Raw genomic sequence first — 19,572 nt, 5'->3', positions numbered from 1 at the left:
TCTGTGCCTTTATATGCCATTTCTTTGGATACTACTGATTTTGTTTTTTATAGTCTTATGTTCTAGGCGGGTCCCAGTTTAGCCATAAACGGAATCATTAATAAGTCACCTAAACATGAGAGGTCAAAGTTCAGATGTAATTTTTCTACATTTATGTAGATGCTGGAATAATATTCATATACAAATATACTCTCCTTGAATGAGCCTACATTGAAATACTACAGTGTTTGTGCTATGACAGGTGACGGTTATTTATGTATGTGCCTGTATTTGTAATATTTTCTTCACGTGGTAGATATCTGAAATTGACTTTTTTGTGAAATTTCAAAACAAATATTTTCTACTACTCCATTTTCTAATTTGCAAAGTATGTTTGGCTTCAGGATCCACATGATCAAATCATGCATTCCCTTCAACATAATTCCTACCATTATTCAAACATTGCAAAGCTTTCCTTTCTTAGAACTCCCCTTCTCCCTTACTGCAGTACTGAGAATGTATAGCTCTCCCATAACTTGAGAATGTCTGTAATAAATGATTCTTCAGAATATATTGTGAAATAAAGGGATAGTGACCATTTAATACAATTACATATCAGAAGTCAAAGACTAATCTTTTATTTTGAGCAGTTTAATTTCTTTACAAATTTTGTCCTTCACTGGTGATCATGATTCAGACTATCGACATATATTTTCTTTTTAATCTTTAGGTTCATTACTCTTATTCTTCTGAGGCTAGTTTAGTATTGCCATTATCTTTTTAAAAGTTTCAGTGAAACCATGGAGCTGTTCAAATGTTAGTTTTTGTTCTAATAGATGTCTGAAGCTAATTCTATACGTCTGAAGCTAATTCTATACATCTTTAGCTTGTCTTCTTAGGTTAGTTGTGTGAGCTGAAAAACAGTTCATACTGAGCCGATACTACTTTGAAGGTTAGTTAAAGGAACCCTATCAACTTGAAAATCACATTTCTGTTGGCAAATTTAGTATTTCCTATAGTTACAAATAAGACAAAAGATTACTATAACCAAAGGTATGTCGGGTGGTGGTGGTGTTTGTGTTTAGTTAATTTTGTACATTTAATCAGATTGTGTATTGTCACTTTCACTACTTCTTCTTAATAGCCTGTCAGTTTCTGCTTTTGCTGGAAAGGCTTTGAAATATTCTACAGGGTTTGCTGAAAAAACCACACAATAAAATAAATAAACTTCAGTTTATTTTTATTTAAGGGATCCCCGTTTAAAAGGTGATCTATCAGAAACTGGAATATTTTGAAATCAGTTTCTTTTAAATTCAAGTTAATAGTATCTCTAAAAATCAAGAATCTAAATTCAGTTTACTGTTAATTTCTTGAAATGAAATACTCTAGCAAATCTTTTATTTGCACTTAGAAAAGCTGTTGAAGAAGCAAGAGACCCTGAGTTACAAGGGATAACTATCTATGTTGCTCAGGACTGTACAGGTAAGTGATGTGGCTATTGCAGGTTTTAGCCAACTTTATAAGCGCTTCACTTATGCTTTTCAGTTAGTGCTCAACAATATTACGATTTCAAAAGAAAAAACTAAATGCTATCCATATGTTTTGAAAATCTAAAAATTGGAATCATGAGCTCAGAGTGGATATTGATTTCTGCACTATATCTTTGTCCTGATGAATCAAACATAATAAATGGAAAGGTTGGTAAATTGCTTGTTTGACATCTGATTAGGATAATGGCACTCAAAATAGTTAAATGGAAAAAAGCATCCACAAATCTGCCTGGCATGTATAATTTCACTCCGATGACTTATTATTTGTTTCTAGGGAGTCTGTTGTTCTTTCTGCTAGATCTGCTCTTTAAAATAAATAAAAATGGTTTACATTTCCCTTCCCTGTCTTCCTTTTTCCTTTTGGTGAAGTGCAGAAAGTGGTAGAGATTTTTCTTAAAAACAAAAAACTGTCAGTAATTTAATTTATTATGCATTTTCTTAAATATTAAGCTGCATTCTCTTTGCAATGAAAAGTCCTATTTCTTGCAGGAACGTGTCCATGGGAAAGTTAATGCACCAGTTTCTAGTAGTAATAAATCTGATCAGTTCAAAGATGTGATCAGTCCAATAAACCAAGCACTATGGTTACCTATTTTCTACTCTAACACGATGTATAGGACATCTCACAAACACAAATGCTTTTAAATACTTGGCTGTTATCACAGGTAGGGTAGATTAGGGCTCTGGTGGATGTGCAGAAGTGGAGGGTGACAAGACAAACTAAATGTGTAATAAAACTTTACACTAATAACTATGACAATCTAGGCTTTCAAATGAAAGCATAATGTATTACTTCTATAGCTGTGTTCAGTTGCCTAAATTATTACTTTCTATGGTCTACTGTACCTGATCTTGGGAGATAATACAGGAATATCATTCCTTTCTGTGATCAAGCTAGTTTTAAAGGGACATACTCAACTTAATTGTATATTGTAAACAAATTTCTTTACCATGTTACAATTAACACCTATGGGCAAGGGTCGGCAACCTTCGGCACACAGCCCATCAGGGTAATCCCTGCGGCCTGCGCTGCTTCCCGCAGCTCCCATTGTCCGGGAATGGCGAACTGCGGCCACTGGGAGCTGCGGGGAGCCGTGCCTGCGGACAGTCAACAGAAACAAAATGTCTCGCTGCCTGCCAGTGGATTACCTTGATGGGCCGCGTGCCGAAGGTTGCCAACTCCTGCCTTAGGGTATTAAAAGTGAGAGAATTTTAAAAATCTAATGTAGTCTTAATTTAAATATTGGAAGTGGATTTTTTTGTCTTTATGCACTTTCTGAGTGGAGGAAGTAAAACAATGGTATTATATTTTTGTTTAACTCAGGATCTAATACTATATTGTTTGAACATTAATGTTTTTAAAAAGCTTTTCTTTGAGATATATATTTTTAAATACGAAAGTTAGTTCTAGGACCAAATTTTAAACTATCCATTTATTTTAAAACAAATAGAAGAAATGTTTTTCTGCTCTTCTCAATAACTACTTTCCTACACCCTACATGCCACTTATCCAAACTGTTGAACTCAACAATGTAACATATCTTTCTACATAATGCCACTCGAGGTGAGGAAAACGTGATTAGTTTCTATTAATACAGGTTTTTTCCGAAAGACCATTTAATGTGGAGAGTGTAATTTTTTCAGAAATGTACAGGTTTGATTTATCGTGCTTAAATATAATTGTGTAGGCATATAAAATTTTGTAAAAGGTATTCGGTATATTTTTACTTCCAAAAAAATTACATGTGTACCTTACTGATGCTCAAGTATTTTCATTCTTATTTTCAGTTTACAGTTTGGATGTTGTTGATAGACAGTGCTCTTCTATGGGCTCTAAAAAAGCAGATATGAAAGCTGTAATTATATTAGTTCCTGTAAGACTTGGTGGAGAGAGAACCAACATGGACTACTTGGAGTTTGTAAAGGTATGAAATAAGAGTTCATTCTCTGTTTCAAACAGTAGCACTGGGTATGAAAAGATTCTTCATGGTGGTAATCTTCTAGCCATTAAATGCATGGTGATGATTTTACAGTTGTAAGTTGTAAAGTTTGACTTTACAGATTTTAAATGTCAATATTACAAGATCACACATAATTGCAGAGCACATGATGTCCTATGGCAGGGGTTGTCAACCTTTCAAAGAAGAGCCATTTTTTATTTTTGTCTTTTGACCAAAATATTTCGAGAGCCGCATCACACACAAAGTGTTGGGGTGCAGGAAGGGGTGTGGGCTGTGGGAGGGAGTTTGGGTGCAGGAGGGTGTTCCGGGCTGGTGCAGAGTGTTGGGGTGCAGGAGAGGGTGAGGGGTATGGGCTCTGGGAGGGAGTTTGTTGCAGGAGGAGGCTTCGGGCTAGGGCAGGGGGTTGGGATGCAGGAGGGGGTGCAAGGTGCAGGGCTCTGGCTGGGAGGCACTTACCACAGGTGGCTTCCAGCCAGCAGCACAGCAGGGCTCAGACAGGCTGCCTGCCTGCCTTGGCCCCACGCTGCTCCCGGAAGTGTCTGGCTGCTGGCATGTCTCTGTGCGCCCCTTGCGGGGAGGGGGACAGCGGGTCTTTGTGTGCTGCCCATGCCCACAAGCACCATGCCCGCATCTGTGAGGACAGTGCTGGGGGCAGGGGCAGCGTGCGGAGCCCCTTCCCCTCCACAGAGGCTCACAGGGACATGCGATCAGCCGGTCGCTTCCCGGAGTAGCCTGGGGCCATGGCATGCAGGCAGCCTGCCTGAGCCCTGCTGTGCCGGACAAAAAAAGTGTTCTATAACATAAGGTATTGAAGGGTCAGATTAAAGAGCCGCAGGTTGCCGACCCCTGGCCTATGGTAAAGCAGTGATAAATATTTCGTTGCTAAAGTAATTTCCTGAAAAGGCACTAATGCAGTGACTCAAATTACAAATATAAATACCATAGATATACTAAATTATTATTTGTGGTGTCTTAAATGAACTTTCATATTAACAAACACTCAAAAAATATAAACCAAGCTGCTTATTTTCTTGTCTGTTTTTTTATTCTTTAAATAGCGAATATTGAAGACTACCAGCTGCACTTTCACAGCTTATTCCTTCTACCTCTCTTTTTTCAGATTGAAGGGTTATAATCATTTGACCCAATTGACAGTTTTTGTGGCCATTATTTCATTAGCTGGAGGTTCGGATGACTCTGTATGTGGAAGAAGAGAGTGACGATTAAGAATGAAAAACCCACCAGTGTATCAAATTTCAGGACAGAACCGGGAAACAAACAGTTTAGTGTAGGGTTTTTTTGTCTATCTTCTCATCAACAAATATTCAGCTTTTTTAATTGAACACTTAAAAATGGTCTCTAAGAAACTAGACCATAATTCTCATGCCCCATGAGCACATGTTGGTAGTTTGCTGGTTGAAGGGAAGAACTTGCGTAACTCTGTTCCTTCGTCTTTACTATCCTATTGTTAATCACACAGATTCATCCTTTTGAGTCCCATCTAAATTTGTATGATTGGACAGTTTAAGGAACTGCTCAGTGGCATTAAGATAATCTGAGTTGGGCACTTTTGTTACCATACCTATTTTTCCTTTCTCTTGATTATCTGTTCCATTTTATCACAAAGTTTCAGAGAGAACTATGAAAAACTTTTATAACCAAGGAGGAGAGAACTATGAAGTCTTTTATTTAAAGTATGAAGTAGCTGTTCTGTCTTGATTCCTTTTTTGTGTGTCTAGTTGTTTTAGAAGAGCTTTTGCTCTTTGCTGGTTAAGTCTGGCACAGTGAAACATGTCCCTGGTTGTAGATCTGATCTAAGAACCCTATTCCCATTACAATACTTCTGCAAAAGAGCTTTGGAATCTCTGAATGTGGAATCATAATACCTTTTTTTGTAGGCTAACACACGCGCTGCTTTTGCCTCTATTTTCATAAGGGTTTCTGATCTTGTGTGGTCACTCTTCTTTAATGTGGGCTTTTGTATTGGTGTTGACCATTGTTTTACTGGAAAACGTGCTGTCATTTGCAGATATATCTCACGTGGGCTAGGATAAAAGGGGCTTCAGTTGCATGCATGCAATCATCCTGTCTTTGTAATTCATTGAAAGTGACTTAGTATCTTTGGTGTGGATTTAGGTATATGAAAACACAAACTTCCGAACTGAATTAAGTAAATAAGTGTTTACAAAGGATTTGGCAATTTGTGGATGATGGTTGTTACTTGATTGATTTTATAATACCTTTATACAAGAAAAGTACCTGATTACCATAGGGAAATCAGACCTTTGCTTTACCTAAGTAGCTCCTGTTTCAATTTTGGTGCACTGGAATAGGTTGAGTGGACATGGACTTAAACTGTTTTCTCCTCTTTATCTTATATGCATAAGCATGTTTTGTAATGTTTATTACCCCTTGGTAATATTTGAAATAAGTGGTATTTCCTCCTTACCTATTTGAACCACTCAGAAGTTGGTTTCCATGTTTTAATATCTTGGGTTAGTAATGTGATAGCTCTGCAAAAGTAGAAATTTTGTTGTTTAATATTGTCTTTTAAGGCCAAATTTCTTGTTGAGAGAGAGTCTTCACAATGTAATTGATGATATGTAATGGTCTTACCTTTAGTGGCTACAGCCCTAGAAATTGGGGCATAAGAGCCACTGCCATTTTAGCTCAAATGGTAGCCTTTTGGAGGTGGAGACACTAATTCCTCATTTTGGCCAATAATGGACATCAGAGTCCTTACCAGACTCTCTTCTATTCCCTGGTGTCTGCTATTCTGAGGGGGGATGTTTCTCCCTCTATCTCTCTACACTTCTAGAGGTTCCTGCATGAGGGGTGACACGTGTACTTCTGCCAAACCCCCTGCTGTTTACCCTCTTCAGGTAAACATATGATGTTTCTCTTCAAAACAGCCACACATTAGATCAGTGGGATTTTGGTGATCAAGAGGCAGCACTGGTGCACCTTTCTTATCTTCTCTTGTCTTTTAGGGTAACTGCTCTTAGAAGCAGCTGCAGCCTCTTCCTGTGAAGTAGGGCTTTTACCTATGAACAGGATGGAGGGACTCAGTGAAGGGCCACTGAACATAACACTATAAAATATGTAAAACTTCATGCCAGGCAGCCTACAGTGACTCCAACTTTTGTTATGTTACATTTATTCTCTTCTAAACTGTCCTGCCTGTCTTTGAACTGTGAACTCCTCAGAACAGATCGGGGTCATCCCTTCTTGAATGTCTCCCAGCCCGTGGTCAGTTATGCCAATCACAAGCATTCAAAAAATTTACTGAAAAATCATGGTGGTTGTTTTTTTTTTTAATATCAGCCTTATTTATCTTTTGATCTTTGAGTGCTTAAGGCTTACATTTCCTAGATTTTTCTCCACAACCACAAGAGCTAGATACATGTTTTAAAATTGAGTACTGAGGTTCTAATATAATTGCATGACTCCAGGAGATGGGGCTTTCAGAAGAACACCAAATCATGAGACTTGCAATAAAACTGTAAAAGTTGGCAACACTGGGCACTTCCATAAGTCATTCACCCTGACCTCACTCTACATGTGATGGTCAGGAAAAATTAAATGAATAAAGTTACACCAAGTTACTTTAATTCATCACCTTCTTCTGTTAGCCTTTAAATCTGAATTATTTAATATTTTGTTGGCAGGGAATTTTGAGTCTTGAGTACTGTGTTGGTATTATTGGTGGGAAACCTAAGCAGTCATATTACTTTGCTGGATTTCAAGGTTAGTGTTTTAATAAGAGATGTCTCTTTAGTGTTTTTCCTTTTAAAAGCTAGAAAGTTAATATAGGATCAGTGGGAAGCAGAATGATTAAAATAGCAAAATGAGTACCTTATTAATTCATCATATCTGCCAAAGTCCAGGCATTTGTCATTTGCCCCACATAGTAATTGGATTCTGTAAAATGTACATTTAATTTCCTTTGTTTTATAAACAAGGCATAATTTATCCGTTTCACCAAAACTTTAGAAGCCTTTGCTGCTACTGTCTGGCAGTTCTTATTTACATATTTACTTTTTACCAGTTTAAGTAGTGCTAGTTGATGCTCAAATGACAAGCAATATGTTCTTCCTGTCAGGATGAAGTAGCACAATACATTTTTCATATGCAAACTCTAGAATATAATTGTGTGTTTGTAAAAGTAATTTTATCACCAAAAATTAAATGACAGTCTCATCACTTTATAAAAATTCTGCTTATACAAGCATATTTGATTATGCAAAAGTTAATCTGTCCTGCAAAAACCGATGCTTCCGTCAATGAATATCAGTCTGGCAAGCAGTTACTTGCTGGCTTTTTTTTTTTTTCAGCTGTTCTGCATAGAAATTGGATTGTAAGCAGTGTAATAATAAGGTGTTTTTTGAATTACTTGTCTTCTGTTTTGTCCTTGTAGATGACAGTTTGATTTACATGGATCCTCATTACTGCCAATCTTTTGTGGATGTCAGCATAAAGGATTTCCCTCTTGAGGTAGTGTGGATAAAGAGCTGGTACTGTTTTTTTCCCATATGAATCAAACACTAATTATTTAGAGCTGTACTAGCTATCTGTATTTTTACAGTTTTAGTTACATGTTATTTGTCAAATTTTTGCCCTTCTTTATAGACTTATAATCAACAAAAATGACTAAAGGTTAAATACTTGATAGTGGATTTTAATTTATTATGTACTTATTACTTCATTTATCTTTGTCTGTATCTTGTTATATACCAGAAACCCTCCACAAATAAATGATCATGCCACTAAGTAATTTTCCGTTATAGACAGGTAGGCAGTGCCAGCGAGCGTAAACATTACACATGGGTTCTCTTAAAATAATAATAATGAATGGGTGTCAGAAATATATGTTAGAGTGTAATAGGGTTCAGCTTTGTTTTGAACTTTCGGCTATACAAATTTACTCTCTGCTTCTTTGACCAGTAATTTTCAGTGTGTTGTCTAGGCAGACTTGGTGATTACCATTTCAGTACTGTTGTCTACTCGTAATTACTTTATAGGTCATTTATTTAGCTTCTTAGATCAGAATTTTCCATTGTTGTATTGCTTTTACTGATGTCTTCTATGCTGTTCCTCTCAACAGATTGTTTTATTATTATTTTTAATCAAGTTAGCTCCATGGATCAGTAGCTTTCAAGGACTTGTCAAGTCTGAAAGTGTAGTTACTGTTTCTTTTTTTAGCTATGGCATGCTGTCTCCTTCAGGTTATAGTTAATGCATCCTGTCAGGCTCTGTCTAGGTCTTGAAAAATCAGACTTTTACATTAGTATTTTCTCCCCTTCTCCTCCAACTCACATAAAAAAAAAAGGAGTAAATCCAGGGAAAGGTACTAAAGAACTGCATTTACAAGCAGCCCATAGACAAGCCAATATGTCCCCAGTACTCATGCTAAAAGAGGTATTCAGTACAGCAGTTTAAAACTTCTCCTTCTGGATCCTGTGATGTCCAGCCCTTACATGAACCTCTCTGAATGACACTTTATCAGCTACGGAACCCATCTGGGGCCTGCTCTTGTTGACTTCATTGCGCACCCAGGGTTCACAGCAGCTTGCAGGATCAGGCCACTAGAGCATAGAGCTGGTCTCTAGACTGTAGTTTTTAGCACTGGGGTTTTTCCAATTAAAAATTACAAAACCTAAAACACAATTTCACAAAACCACACCATATTTGGGGAGGGAGGAACATTTGCTTGCCCTCTATTAGTTGGTACCAGCAGGGTTCTATGGCTGTGATGTCACCAGTATAATGAATACGATGGTAACACTTAAAGTTTTGCTGCAAATACTTGCGCAGGGTTGGAGGTGGGGGAAGAAATACTCTTTTAAGCTTAAATGTTGTGAATGCATCCTTTAACCTGCTAATTGGGGAATTCAGCACATTCTTAAACTGATGACATTTAGTTAAATGTAAAACATAAGTCAAATGGTTTGTAATGAAGTATACAACTATATTGTGGCCCCAAAGCTGTTGCTGCTGTATAACAGTTGGTTTAAAAACAGAGAGAAGAGCAGGAATTATTTGAATTTCCTTGTCTAACACTATTGTGAGTAAAGCGCAATTAACATACCAATTTCAAAGAGGTAACATGCTGAAGTCAATCGTAATATCTTAATCAAAATATTATCAAATAGGGTGTTCAGCAGAACTGTTTGGACCCCTTTTAAGCTTACATAAACACTAGTAAATTTTAAAACCTAGCACGGGGTTAAACCAATAATGAAACTAATTTTAATGTTTAATTTTAACAAGATGCTTTAATGAAGGTGTCAGGTAGTCTGAGATTATAAAGTTCCCCCTGGAAAACTAGTGGTTCTGAATTTAAAAAGAAATATAGGTCGTTTTTATAGTCTCAAACAAAAAAAATGTTCTATACTTCAAACTTTCTTCATTATATAGTGCCCTTCTGAGGTCCTCAGATGGAAGTTGGTAAATGACTAACTTTATTTGTATTAGGATAGTGCCTGTAGACCCTAACTAGCATCGGTGTCCCATCCTGCTAAGCACTGTGCAAGTGCATAATAAAATACAGTCCCTGCCTTGAAGATCCTACAGTCTAACTAGATAAGAGGTGGGAGTCATAGAGCAGCTCAGGGAGCCAGGAATAGAACCTACATCTGTGGGCTCCTAGTCCAGTGATTTGTGCACCAGAGTATGCTGCTGGGTGTCATTAATATGAATTTCCAAGTAATAATATACTTTAAATGTATTTTGAAGATGCAGAAGCAGCCAGCTTGGCTTGATCACTTCATATTGCTTTTCTGGATACAGGATTGTGTATCGGAAGGTCATGCTCAGTGCATTGAATAGTAATGTATGAGTTGTCCAGAAGTGTCAGAAAGTAAACAGAAATTGCTCTCTTAAGGTGGATAATAGCTTGTTAGCTTTCTCTATAGGAAATATTTTCAAAATTGACAAATTGTCCAGAATAAGTTGGAAATCAATCCAGTCTGTGCTGGCTTCTAGAATCCATTTGTTGGATGAGTGAAAAAAATATGCCTATCCACTTCTCTCTGTGGTAGTGACTTTCACAGCATTAATAAGACTTCTCCTAAACATACTACAAAACTAGTCTTAGGATGTTCCAATACCACCAATAACAATTAATGTTACTGTTCGAATGCTTTTCTTAAAGCAGACTCCCAGTATCTAACCTTGGTTAACTGTGAACTGCATAATATTTGGGCAGTATTAGGGAAAACACAATAAATAGGTGTCTCAGTCTTGCAGAAATATAACTTGCTAGTCTTTATTGATTTTGTAACAAAATTTAATGTAAAATGTAAACTGTTTTATTTGTAATTGGACCAGTCAGTAGTAAAGAGCAGTACATGCCAATAGTGTACAACTACCACAATGAGAGAAACCTTAAAATTTTATGTAGCAATCTGTACTCTTGCAGATCTGCTTTGTATCGAGTTCAAAAATGAAAAGTAGGAAGGTGTTAGGAAGAGGGATTCTACACCAATAGAGTGTTGGATATTAGCTTGCTTTTTGCTGTTTCTGTAGAGCCAGGTTAGAATTTAACAACTGTTATTTTGACACAAGGATAAGCTAACTGAGTTTGTGCCTGATGCATATCTACATATGTATTTCACATTACTTCCTTTCATAGCGGAAGTACTCAGAGAATAAAACTACTAGTCCAGTCTCAGTAGAACATGAAATATGGAGCACTAAGATTTGTTAGATTTAAATACTAAGCTATTATAAGAGGATTAATAGTGATTTAATGGAGGGTCTGGGGTATGGATAGCTCTGAGTAGTAGTAGGATACAGAGCCTTACCCCTTTAGATCACTGACTGCAGCCTAGATCAGTAGTGACCAAATGGTTTAACCATCAGGTGGCTATACTGCGACATGTGAAATCAGTTAATGACTTTTGTCCAACTCAATAAACACGAAACTAACAACTGTTGCCCATGTTCAGTCTCCATGCCAATTTAATTACTACAGAGCGTGAAGTGAACTACCCTATATGTGTTCTTTCTAGATCTGGGTGAAGTAGTGGGGGGAAGTTTGCACCGCTAGCGCTCGTAGTTTCCATTTCGAAGGCTGTCAATGTGTCATCTATCATAAGAACAAATTTCGCATTTAAAATAAAAATCCTTGTGTGTAAAATATGAAGTGGATTTTTGTGCTTGTGGTATATTGTAGTAGTCGGCCCTTTTTTTTTTTTTTTAACCCACTTCTCTTGCTAATGAAAATACATTCCATCATTTCTCTTTTAGGGAGGTGTGGGGAAAAGGGGGAAATGGGAAGTGGTGGTAGAGCAGTAATTGTAAGAGTGCAATTACTGCTACAAATGCACTTTGCAGAGCAGCATTCACCTTCTCTACCTTGGAAATGTTCATAAAATGCTCTCTAGAGCCTCCAACTTTTGACAGATTTCACATCCTTTTTTGGACTGGCATTAATGTGGCCTAATGTGGAAGTTTGGTAAATAGAATATAAACAGTACTAGCTTATATGGTCTTATGAATGTCCAGGGGTGAAATAACTTGAATGTTTTGGGGAACAGAAATAACTTTAAAGCTTGTACTGGTTTTGGAGCGTATGTGGCATGGTGAATTATATGTTAAAACCATTACTAGAAAGGCATGTGCATTGATATCTGTGCCTTCCTCATGTCTTTAAAAGATATTTTAAAATGTTTTTATCTCCATAATTGCAGTCATTTCACTGTCCTTCCCCCAAAAAGATGTCATTCAAAAACATGGATCCCAGCTGTACAATAGGATTTTATTGTAGAAACATGCAAGACTTTGAAAGAATTTCTGAAGAAATAACTAAGGTAAGTGTTGAAATTATGAAATTGATATCTGTCTGATACCCACTATCAAGAACTACAATAGTATGTACTGTATATACTAAGGATAGAAAATATAGTCTTATCTATACTAAATGGAACCCATCCTGTTCTAGAAATAGGGGTTATTGATGAAGTACAAACATACAAGAATTCTAGAATATTTTTACATCCCATAATATGAACATGTAAAGTCGAAAAGGAGAATAACTTCTGTAATTGTGTGTTAAGAGATGATTGCTAGGAGAAGATGAGTATAAGAGACGGACTGAAACAAACTAGTGTAGTATCTGTTATGTAGACTCAGTATAAGATTATTCCACTAGGTGGCACTATTGAAATGAAAATATTTTTGCAGACAGCACCTTTTACAGTCATTGGATTGTCTTCTACCTGAAGAGGAATTTTTAAAATGCAATCCATCCCTTGGAGATGAAATTTTTAAGAAATGGAAATGTTTGAGCAAAGCAAAACTGTGCATTATTTCTTGTTAATATAAGTGCTTTTTTGATTACATTTAAAGATAAAGCAATATTTTTATGACTTGGAAGCATTGTTTTAAATTAGCAAAGCAGGTATCATACAGTAAACCTGCCTAATCATGTCCATTCCACTTCAAGAACATAGGAATAGGTTTAATTAGGTAGGTTTGAATTTAATTGACAGATGTTTTCTGCTAGACTATTGCAGTGTATGATTGCCAATAATGTGATACAGTGCTAATGTGTGTTGTGTTAGCTATGGTACCAAACAACCAAATGTTTTATCATCAAAAATTGCCTATAAAAGGATTCAGCAATAACAAAAGATGCATCACAATATTAATACATTTGACATAATGGTTTTCACATCTCTGCAAGGAATTAAGGTTTGTACAACACTTAGAAAATATAACTTTCTGTGTAAGTGGTAAATATTTTTATTAGATAAGGTATGAACCAATAAGTAATATCCAGATTTTAAACTTAGTAACCACATATAGTGGTCAGTAGATTTTTGGTTAATGCTGAAGTTTTTTCTTTTGTATGATTCAGACATGGAGAACTAGAAAGTAGATTTAGAGGACAGGAACAATAGAGACATGGAATGAAAGTTTATAAAGAAAAGTTTCTTTATGTTTAGTTTATCTGCCCTGCTGTGTTTGAGAGGAGTTTTAAGAAAATGACAGAATAATGAATGAAAAATTGAGATATGTAAGAAACTTCTCTTATTTTTTTTCCATTGTCTTCCTCTTAAATCTCAGGCCAGGTGAGTTTCTCTCCCCATCCATTTGTTGAATGCTCTGAAACAGCATCTAGTTTAATGTCAAAGGAGCTGATTTTAGTCTTAAAACTATTTTACTAGCATTTTGGATTGGGGCTCTTTAATATTAATATGATGACAGCAATGTAAGTATACCCAAAAATAGATCATGTATTTTCCGAAAAAATAGGAAAGTTTTCATATGAATATTGTGTGAAGAACAGTCCTACTGTCATCCTCCAGTCTGCCCCATCAGTTTGTTCATTTTTCCTGCTCTGCCTCTGACTACTACTTTTCTGTTCATTTATTATCACTTTAAGAGTAACTTAATGCCTTGAATGGTAGCACAGTGTACTTCCAAGTGGGGATACCCAGGTTAGGTTAATGAAGGACTTCAGATTCTTGCTTCTGTAGCAAGTGAAGTAATAGGGTTCTGTAGACTCAGCCTCTGAGACTTGCTGCTACTGGTTTTAAAACACAGTGTAGATATATCCTTGAAATCACAAAAAATAAAGTTGTTAATCTTTGAAAGTAAATTACTGACAATGTACTTTAAATTTTTACAAAAATTTAAAGAAATGTAGCTAAATTCCTGTTTTGGAGAGAGAGAGAGTGGTTCTCGGGCTGCAGAGCTGTTTTTGTCATGCTTTTGCATCATCTCATAATTCATTCAAGCAATGATATTTCTGGTACAGGATAAAGCTTTCCCTGTGTGTACAAGTGTGTGTGTGTGTTTTGTAAGCCAACTAAATTGAAAAACAAGCAGCTCTTTGAACACTGTTCAGTTACTTTGTTCATGTTTTTTTAGAATGAATGTTTCTTTGATAAAAATGCAACAGTGATCAAATTTGTACTATAGGTTTCCCAAAAAAAGGAGGTTGTAGGAGTGATTGTAAAAAATATATATACATGTTTGAGAACCACAGGGATTTATTCATTTGGAAGTGTGTCCTCTCTGTCATCTATATCCATTGAACAGATACTATAGAAATAAATGCTTTAGAAACATTGCTTAGCAGTCAGTTAATGGGACTCAGCATGTCAAATTAATGAGATCTCTTCTGATAATTGTCTCCTGTTCACGTGAACGTCTGGGCGGAAGTATCTTCTATAACAAATATTATGTACATACACACTTTTGCATTAACTTTTTTGAAAGCTAGAATACTGATTAAGAAAACCCACGTCCGGAATTTGCCCATTGACTTGGAAGGTAGTGGTAGTCCCTGAGGGATATGCAATTCGGAAATAATTGCTCATTTTAATCAAGTTCCATACTGCAGTTGTTTTATGATCAGCTTTCTGCTACCTTTTCTAGTTTACTTTCTCTTTCTCTCTAATCTTTTATAATTTCCCTTAGTATTTAGTACTCGGAGAGCTGTCAGAGTAATGGCTCTAGAGAATGAAGTCTTCTGTCATCTCCCATGCTGCCTCATTCATGTATCTCAGTCCTGACCTAGAGGGACCACCTTTAGGGGGTGAGACAATGGTTCAGTCTCGTTACTACTTTGGCTTCTCTGAAACTGTGGTGATGGTTTTTGTGTTGCAGACCACATGTCATTTAGGAGCTGGACTATGTGTACTAACCCATTTCACAGGCCACCAAGCAGCTGCCATGTGACTGTCAGTTGCTACTGACCCAGGGCTGGCTTCATCTAATGACCTAGTGATGAAAGGCTCTATATAAAATTACGCAGTCCCCTGAGATGTACAGTCTTTCTTCTTGTCTAAACTTTTTTCTTTCTTCCCCAGTACTCATTCTTTTCTTTTTTCCTTTTTCATTGCCTTCTGCTCATCGCAGTTGTCTGCATGTCTCTCACTTTCTCCTTGCCCTACTCTTTAGGTTTCACAGTACAATAATAGAATGAATTAAAATAATCTAGAATAAAGTGGAAAATTGCAGAGCACAGTAAAAATTGCAGAATCTGATTTTACTTGGAGCATAATTTTCCAGTGCCTTACTTTTTTTAAATAGCTCATACTGTTTAAATATCTATTTAAGATTTTTAGTGCTTCAGATTGTTTTTCATTAAGACAAATTATTTTTGGAGTTCATAGTTTGATCACTTCAATGCAGATTATATCTGTAGACTAATGTAGCTTTGCATATACTATAGCTGTGTATCGAGATTTACTTTCAAAGGTGATCAGCAATTTTTTTTAACTTCAGTGGGTGTTGAATCCCTTAAACAGTGGAAAGCACATTTAAGCCCTTTTGTATATGGGCCAATAGCACCTACTATTAAAACTTTTTATTTGTACCTGTGGCTGATCACCCTTAGTAAGAATAGCTTCCTTGATAGAGGCTCAGCTTCCTCGTCTCTGAGGAGACAGGTGGTATGTCTACACTGTATTGTAAATCCAGGTCTGTGGGACATGGGCTTGTGGACTCGGTATTTCCAAGCCCACGATTGAGTGTCCACATGGCATCATAAACCTGGGTTTACAATTGCTGGACCCTGGTCTCTGTCATACTAATGTATCCATCCTGCATTGCACAGACCTTCTGACTCCAGTCTGCAGCGTGAGCTGCATCCACACTGCAGAATGACAGAGCTTGGACCTGAGTCTGAGGAATTTGGACTCTGACACACCCTCCTGGCAGGGCCTTAGGACCTGGGACCTGAGTGTTTGCTGACCTGAGTCAGATTGATTTGTGTGGGAACTGACGAGGGGTTTGAGCTCAAACCTGAATCAGAACCCAAGCTTAGTGTGCAGTGTGGACATACCCAGGGAGGTTTCTGACATGTAATTAAAGCAGTCTGATAGCATTTTTAGTCCACTGTCAGATTTATCTGCTCTTGAGCTGGCTTATTTCCCTTAAATGTATATGTTTAAACTTAATAAAAGTATTGATGGCTATAGGTGCTCTGTCTCTGCCATAAAAATGCTTCCACAAATTCCAGAAGGTGCTAACCTGCCCACAAATCCTGCTTGCAATTCAAGAGATGACAGAAGATATGAAGATTGTTCTGCAACTTGTTCCACACGAATGGAAGCTAATGGAGTTCTGCATGTGTAGTGGTTCAGTTCGCGTGTGTGGAACAAGTTGAAGATTGGGGCCTGAAACTCCAAGTGTAGCTATTGTTTCATGAGGAGACTGAGTTAGAAACATATTTATTTATCAGAAGAAGTGGGCTATTGAGAGTCTGTGCAGTTTTATTCTAATGTGACAAATGAAAATAAAAACAAATATGCATGTTGTAAATTATGTGTGACTGTAATTAGATCAATACACCCAGGGACTTTATCCCTTCATTTTCAATTAACAGTTTATCTGGTATGTTATCTTGCATTATAGATGCTGAAATCTTCATCTAAGGAGAAATATCCCTTGTTTACTTTTGTAAAGGGTCATTCTAGAGACTATGACTTTGCCTCCAGTCCACTCCATGAAGAAAATGATCTTTTCTCCGAGGATGAAAAGAAAAGATTAAAAAGATTTAGTACAGAAGAGTTTGTCTTGCTTTAAGGACATTTTACAATAGGGTCCTGGCAGCTGTCTAGGAGAACACTTGCCCTTAAAAAAAAAAAAAATCACACAACACAAGACAAGCAATATTGAAATTGATCTATTTTCATAAAGATTATCATGTCGTATATGTTCGGTCTTTAAAATGTCACTTATAAATGTAATTAATTATTTTTGTTTGTTCATTGATAGTTGGATGAATATGATGACACTTTTTGCTAGTGAAGACAGATAGCATTATTTAGAGCCAGACACAATGTAGTGTGGTTGGGTACCATGCATACCCTCCTGGATAGCTCTGCCAATGAGCCTCAGTCTTGACCTGCAGTCCGCACTGCTGTTCCAGTCCTGAACAGTCTGCCAATTATGTGGTGGTTTTGTGGTGTGGACATGTCATCTAGTTTTGAGACTACTGGATAGTTTCCAGTTGTAAGCAAAACCTGAATCTAGGGCTCCTGAAGAAAAAGCCTTGTTCATTTAATCTATTTTGCTGCCTACGCCCCTATAATGGTTAATAATGTAACCATGAGATACCTTTCTAGCATTGCACTACTCAAGATGTAACTTTGATATATCAATAGTAATTGTTAGCTACAATCCAGATGCAATTATATAAGCAGAATTGTGAGTTAAGGTACTATTTAGCAATATAATTTTATAATGGCTACTCATTAAACTTCTTGTTGAACCTTAAAATCAGGAATGAATATGAAGTATTGGCTTTTCCCTACCATTTTTAAAGGTTATGTTATTAATATTAACTGCAACCAATCAAAGCAGATAGACCATTATTAAATGGGAGCAGTGTTTGTTTCCTGTCTCTACAATGTAATTTTGAGAGTTCTATTCCTACCCATGCAGCTTCTAAATCAGAGCATAAAACAGCAAATTGGGGGTAGACAGTAAATATTCTGGGATATGATCTTCTGGTATGTGCCATTACTGTACACTCTTTGTAGTGATTTTAGATGTACAGAACATCTAGCAAATAAATCTACATGAACAGTTTCATGCTTTAACAGAGCAAATTCAGAATTTAAAATACACATTTAACACTGCCTACAAATTTAAAAATAACTTTATTAAAGTGTGAGATTAAATGCATGTACTTTTGAACAGTAATGGTAAATTTCTCTTGTTTGAATTCTGGATCTAAAAAAATATTGAGGTGCAAATACTCTGTAATAAGGTAAATTTTATTGTATTGTAAATGAGCTATTAACTTATTCTAAAGTGCCATTTAGGCACAGAATGCACAAATGTTGTCTACCCAAACAATAAATATTCTATGTATCACTAAAGTAATTTTTTTCCTTTTATGAGAACAGTGAGTAGTTACTAGTAGGCAGATTTTAGGCAGATCTGGGACAAACGCATGTTCGTACCAGAGTTGAGTTGTTCATTTTCACATTTGTTCATTGAGTTACCACTCCAAAAAAGGGGGATTGTTTTTCAGTTTCATTGGTTTTCATTTAAAAAAATTCTCCAGTTGATTGGATATGGTAATCTGCTCCTTATTAAATAATATTTTTAATCAGTATAATATTACTTTTAGGTCCTGCATATACATAAGGAATCAGTTAGGGCTGATCTTGTTTGATATTTTTTCCTTAATAATCCGGAAGTAGTAGTAAAATTAACGTGTTAATGAAACACAGATGCTAATTTGGGAAGAATTGTGAATACTGTGAGGACTAGATGTGTGGGGGGGTGGAGGGTGAGAAAACCTGGATTTGTGCTGGAAATGGCCCACCTGTTGATCACTTTAGATAAGCTATTACCAGCAGGACAGTGGGGTGGGAGGAGGTATTTGTTTCATATTCTCTGTGTGTATATAAAATCTGCTGCAGTTTCCACGGTATACATCTGATGAAGTGAGCTGTAGCTCACAAAAGCTCATGCTCAAATAAATTGGTTAGTCTCTAAGGTGCCACAAGTACTCCTTTTCTTTTTGCGAATACAGACTAACACGGCTGTTCCTCTGAAACCTATAAAGATATTGTAGATTTGAGTTTGGCTTGCATTTTTCTAATGCTACTTTTGCTGTGGAAAAATAATGCAAAAAATAAATATTAGGGAGTACGTCCGGAAAACAAAACTACTGAACAAGACCTATGTGGGATAGTGGACAACAAATTAGACATGATCTTGCACTTAAGAGAAAAAAAGGCCAATGCAATTTTGGGCTATGTATCTAGACACTCATGTCATAAAACCGGGAGGTAATAATTCTTTCTGATCTCACTGATAGTTTCGTTTCTGCTGCTGCCTCTTTACCAGGAAGGTATTAACAAATTAAAGTTCATAGAAGAACAATAAAAATGATCAGGGGCCTGTAGGCGTGGATTTAAGGCAAATTAACAAATATGTATGGCTTGTTAATCTATTACTAAGGGGAGGGGATGACACTTCAGAAATATTTAATGTATAAACACTGGTGAGGAGAAGAGGAATTACTTGGGTGGTACAAGGACATATAACTTTCTGAAAACTTTCCGAAAACTAAACGGAAAACTTCATACAGGAGAATATTATGCTGT

The 19,572-nt window shown here is 36.5% G+C and overlaps 1 protein-coding gene across 3 annotated transcripts in view; it reads left to right on the top strand.

Annotated features, from left to right (window-relative positions):
- The window catches only part of ATG4C (autophagy related 4C cysteine peptidase), a 34,846-nt gene extending 16,513 nt beyond the window's left edge, over positions 1-18,333 (top strand). Inside the window, exons 6-11 of one of the 3 annotated variants that reach the window (XM_048860708.2) lie at positions 1,391-1,461; positions 3,318-3,454; positions 7,159-7,237; positions 7,908-7,984; positions 12,184-12,303; positions 16,862-18,333. In XM_048860708.2, coding sequence (XP_048716665.1) covers positions 1,391-1,461; positions 3,318-3,454; positions 7,159-7,237; positions 7,908-7,984; positions 12,184-12,303; positions 16,862-17,032 — 655 coding nt within the window. In that variant the 3' untranslated portion in view covers positions 17,033-18,333. The other 2 variants (XM_048860710.2, XM_048860712.2) reach the window with 2 other exon arrangements.
- Positions 18,334-19,572: the final 1,239 nt, after the last annotated feature.

The sequence above is a fragment of the Caretta caretta genome, chromosome 8, assembly GCF_965140235.1.
Source record: "Caretta caretta isolate rCarCar2 chromosome 8, rCarCar1.hap1, whole genome shotgun sequence".
Classification (NCBI taxonomy): domain Eukaryota; kingdom Metazoa; phylum Chordata; order Testudines; family Cheloniidae; genus Caretta; species Caretta caretta.
The sequence above is the reverse complement of the archived record's forward strand: the minus strand, read 5'-3'. Positions and strand labels throughout refer to the sequence as shown.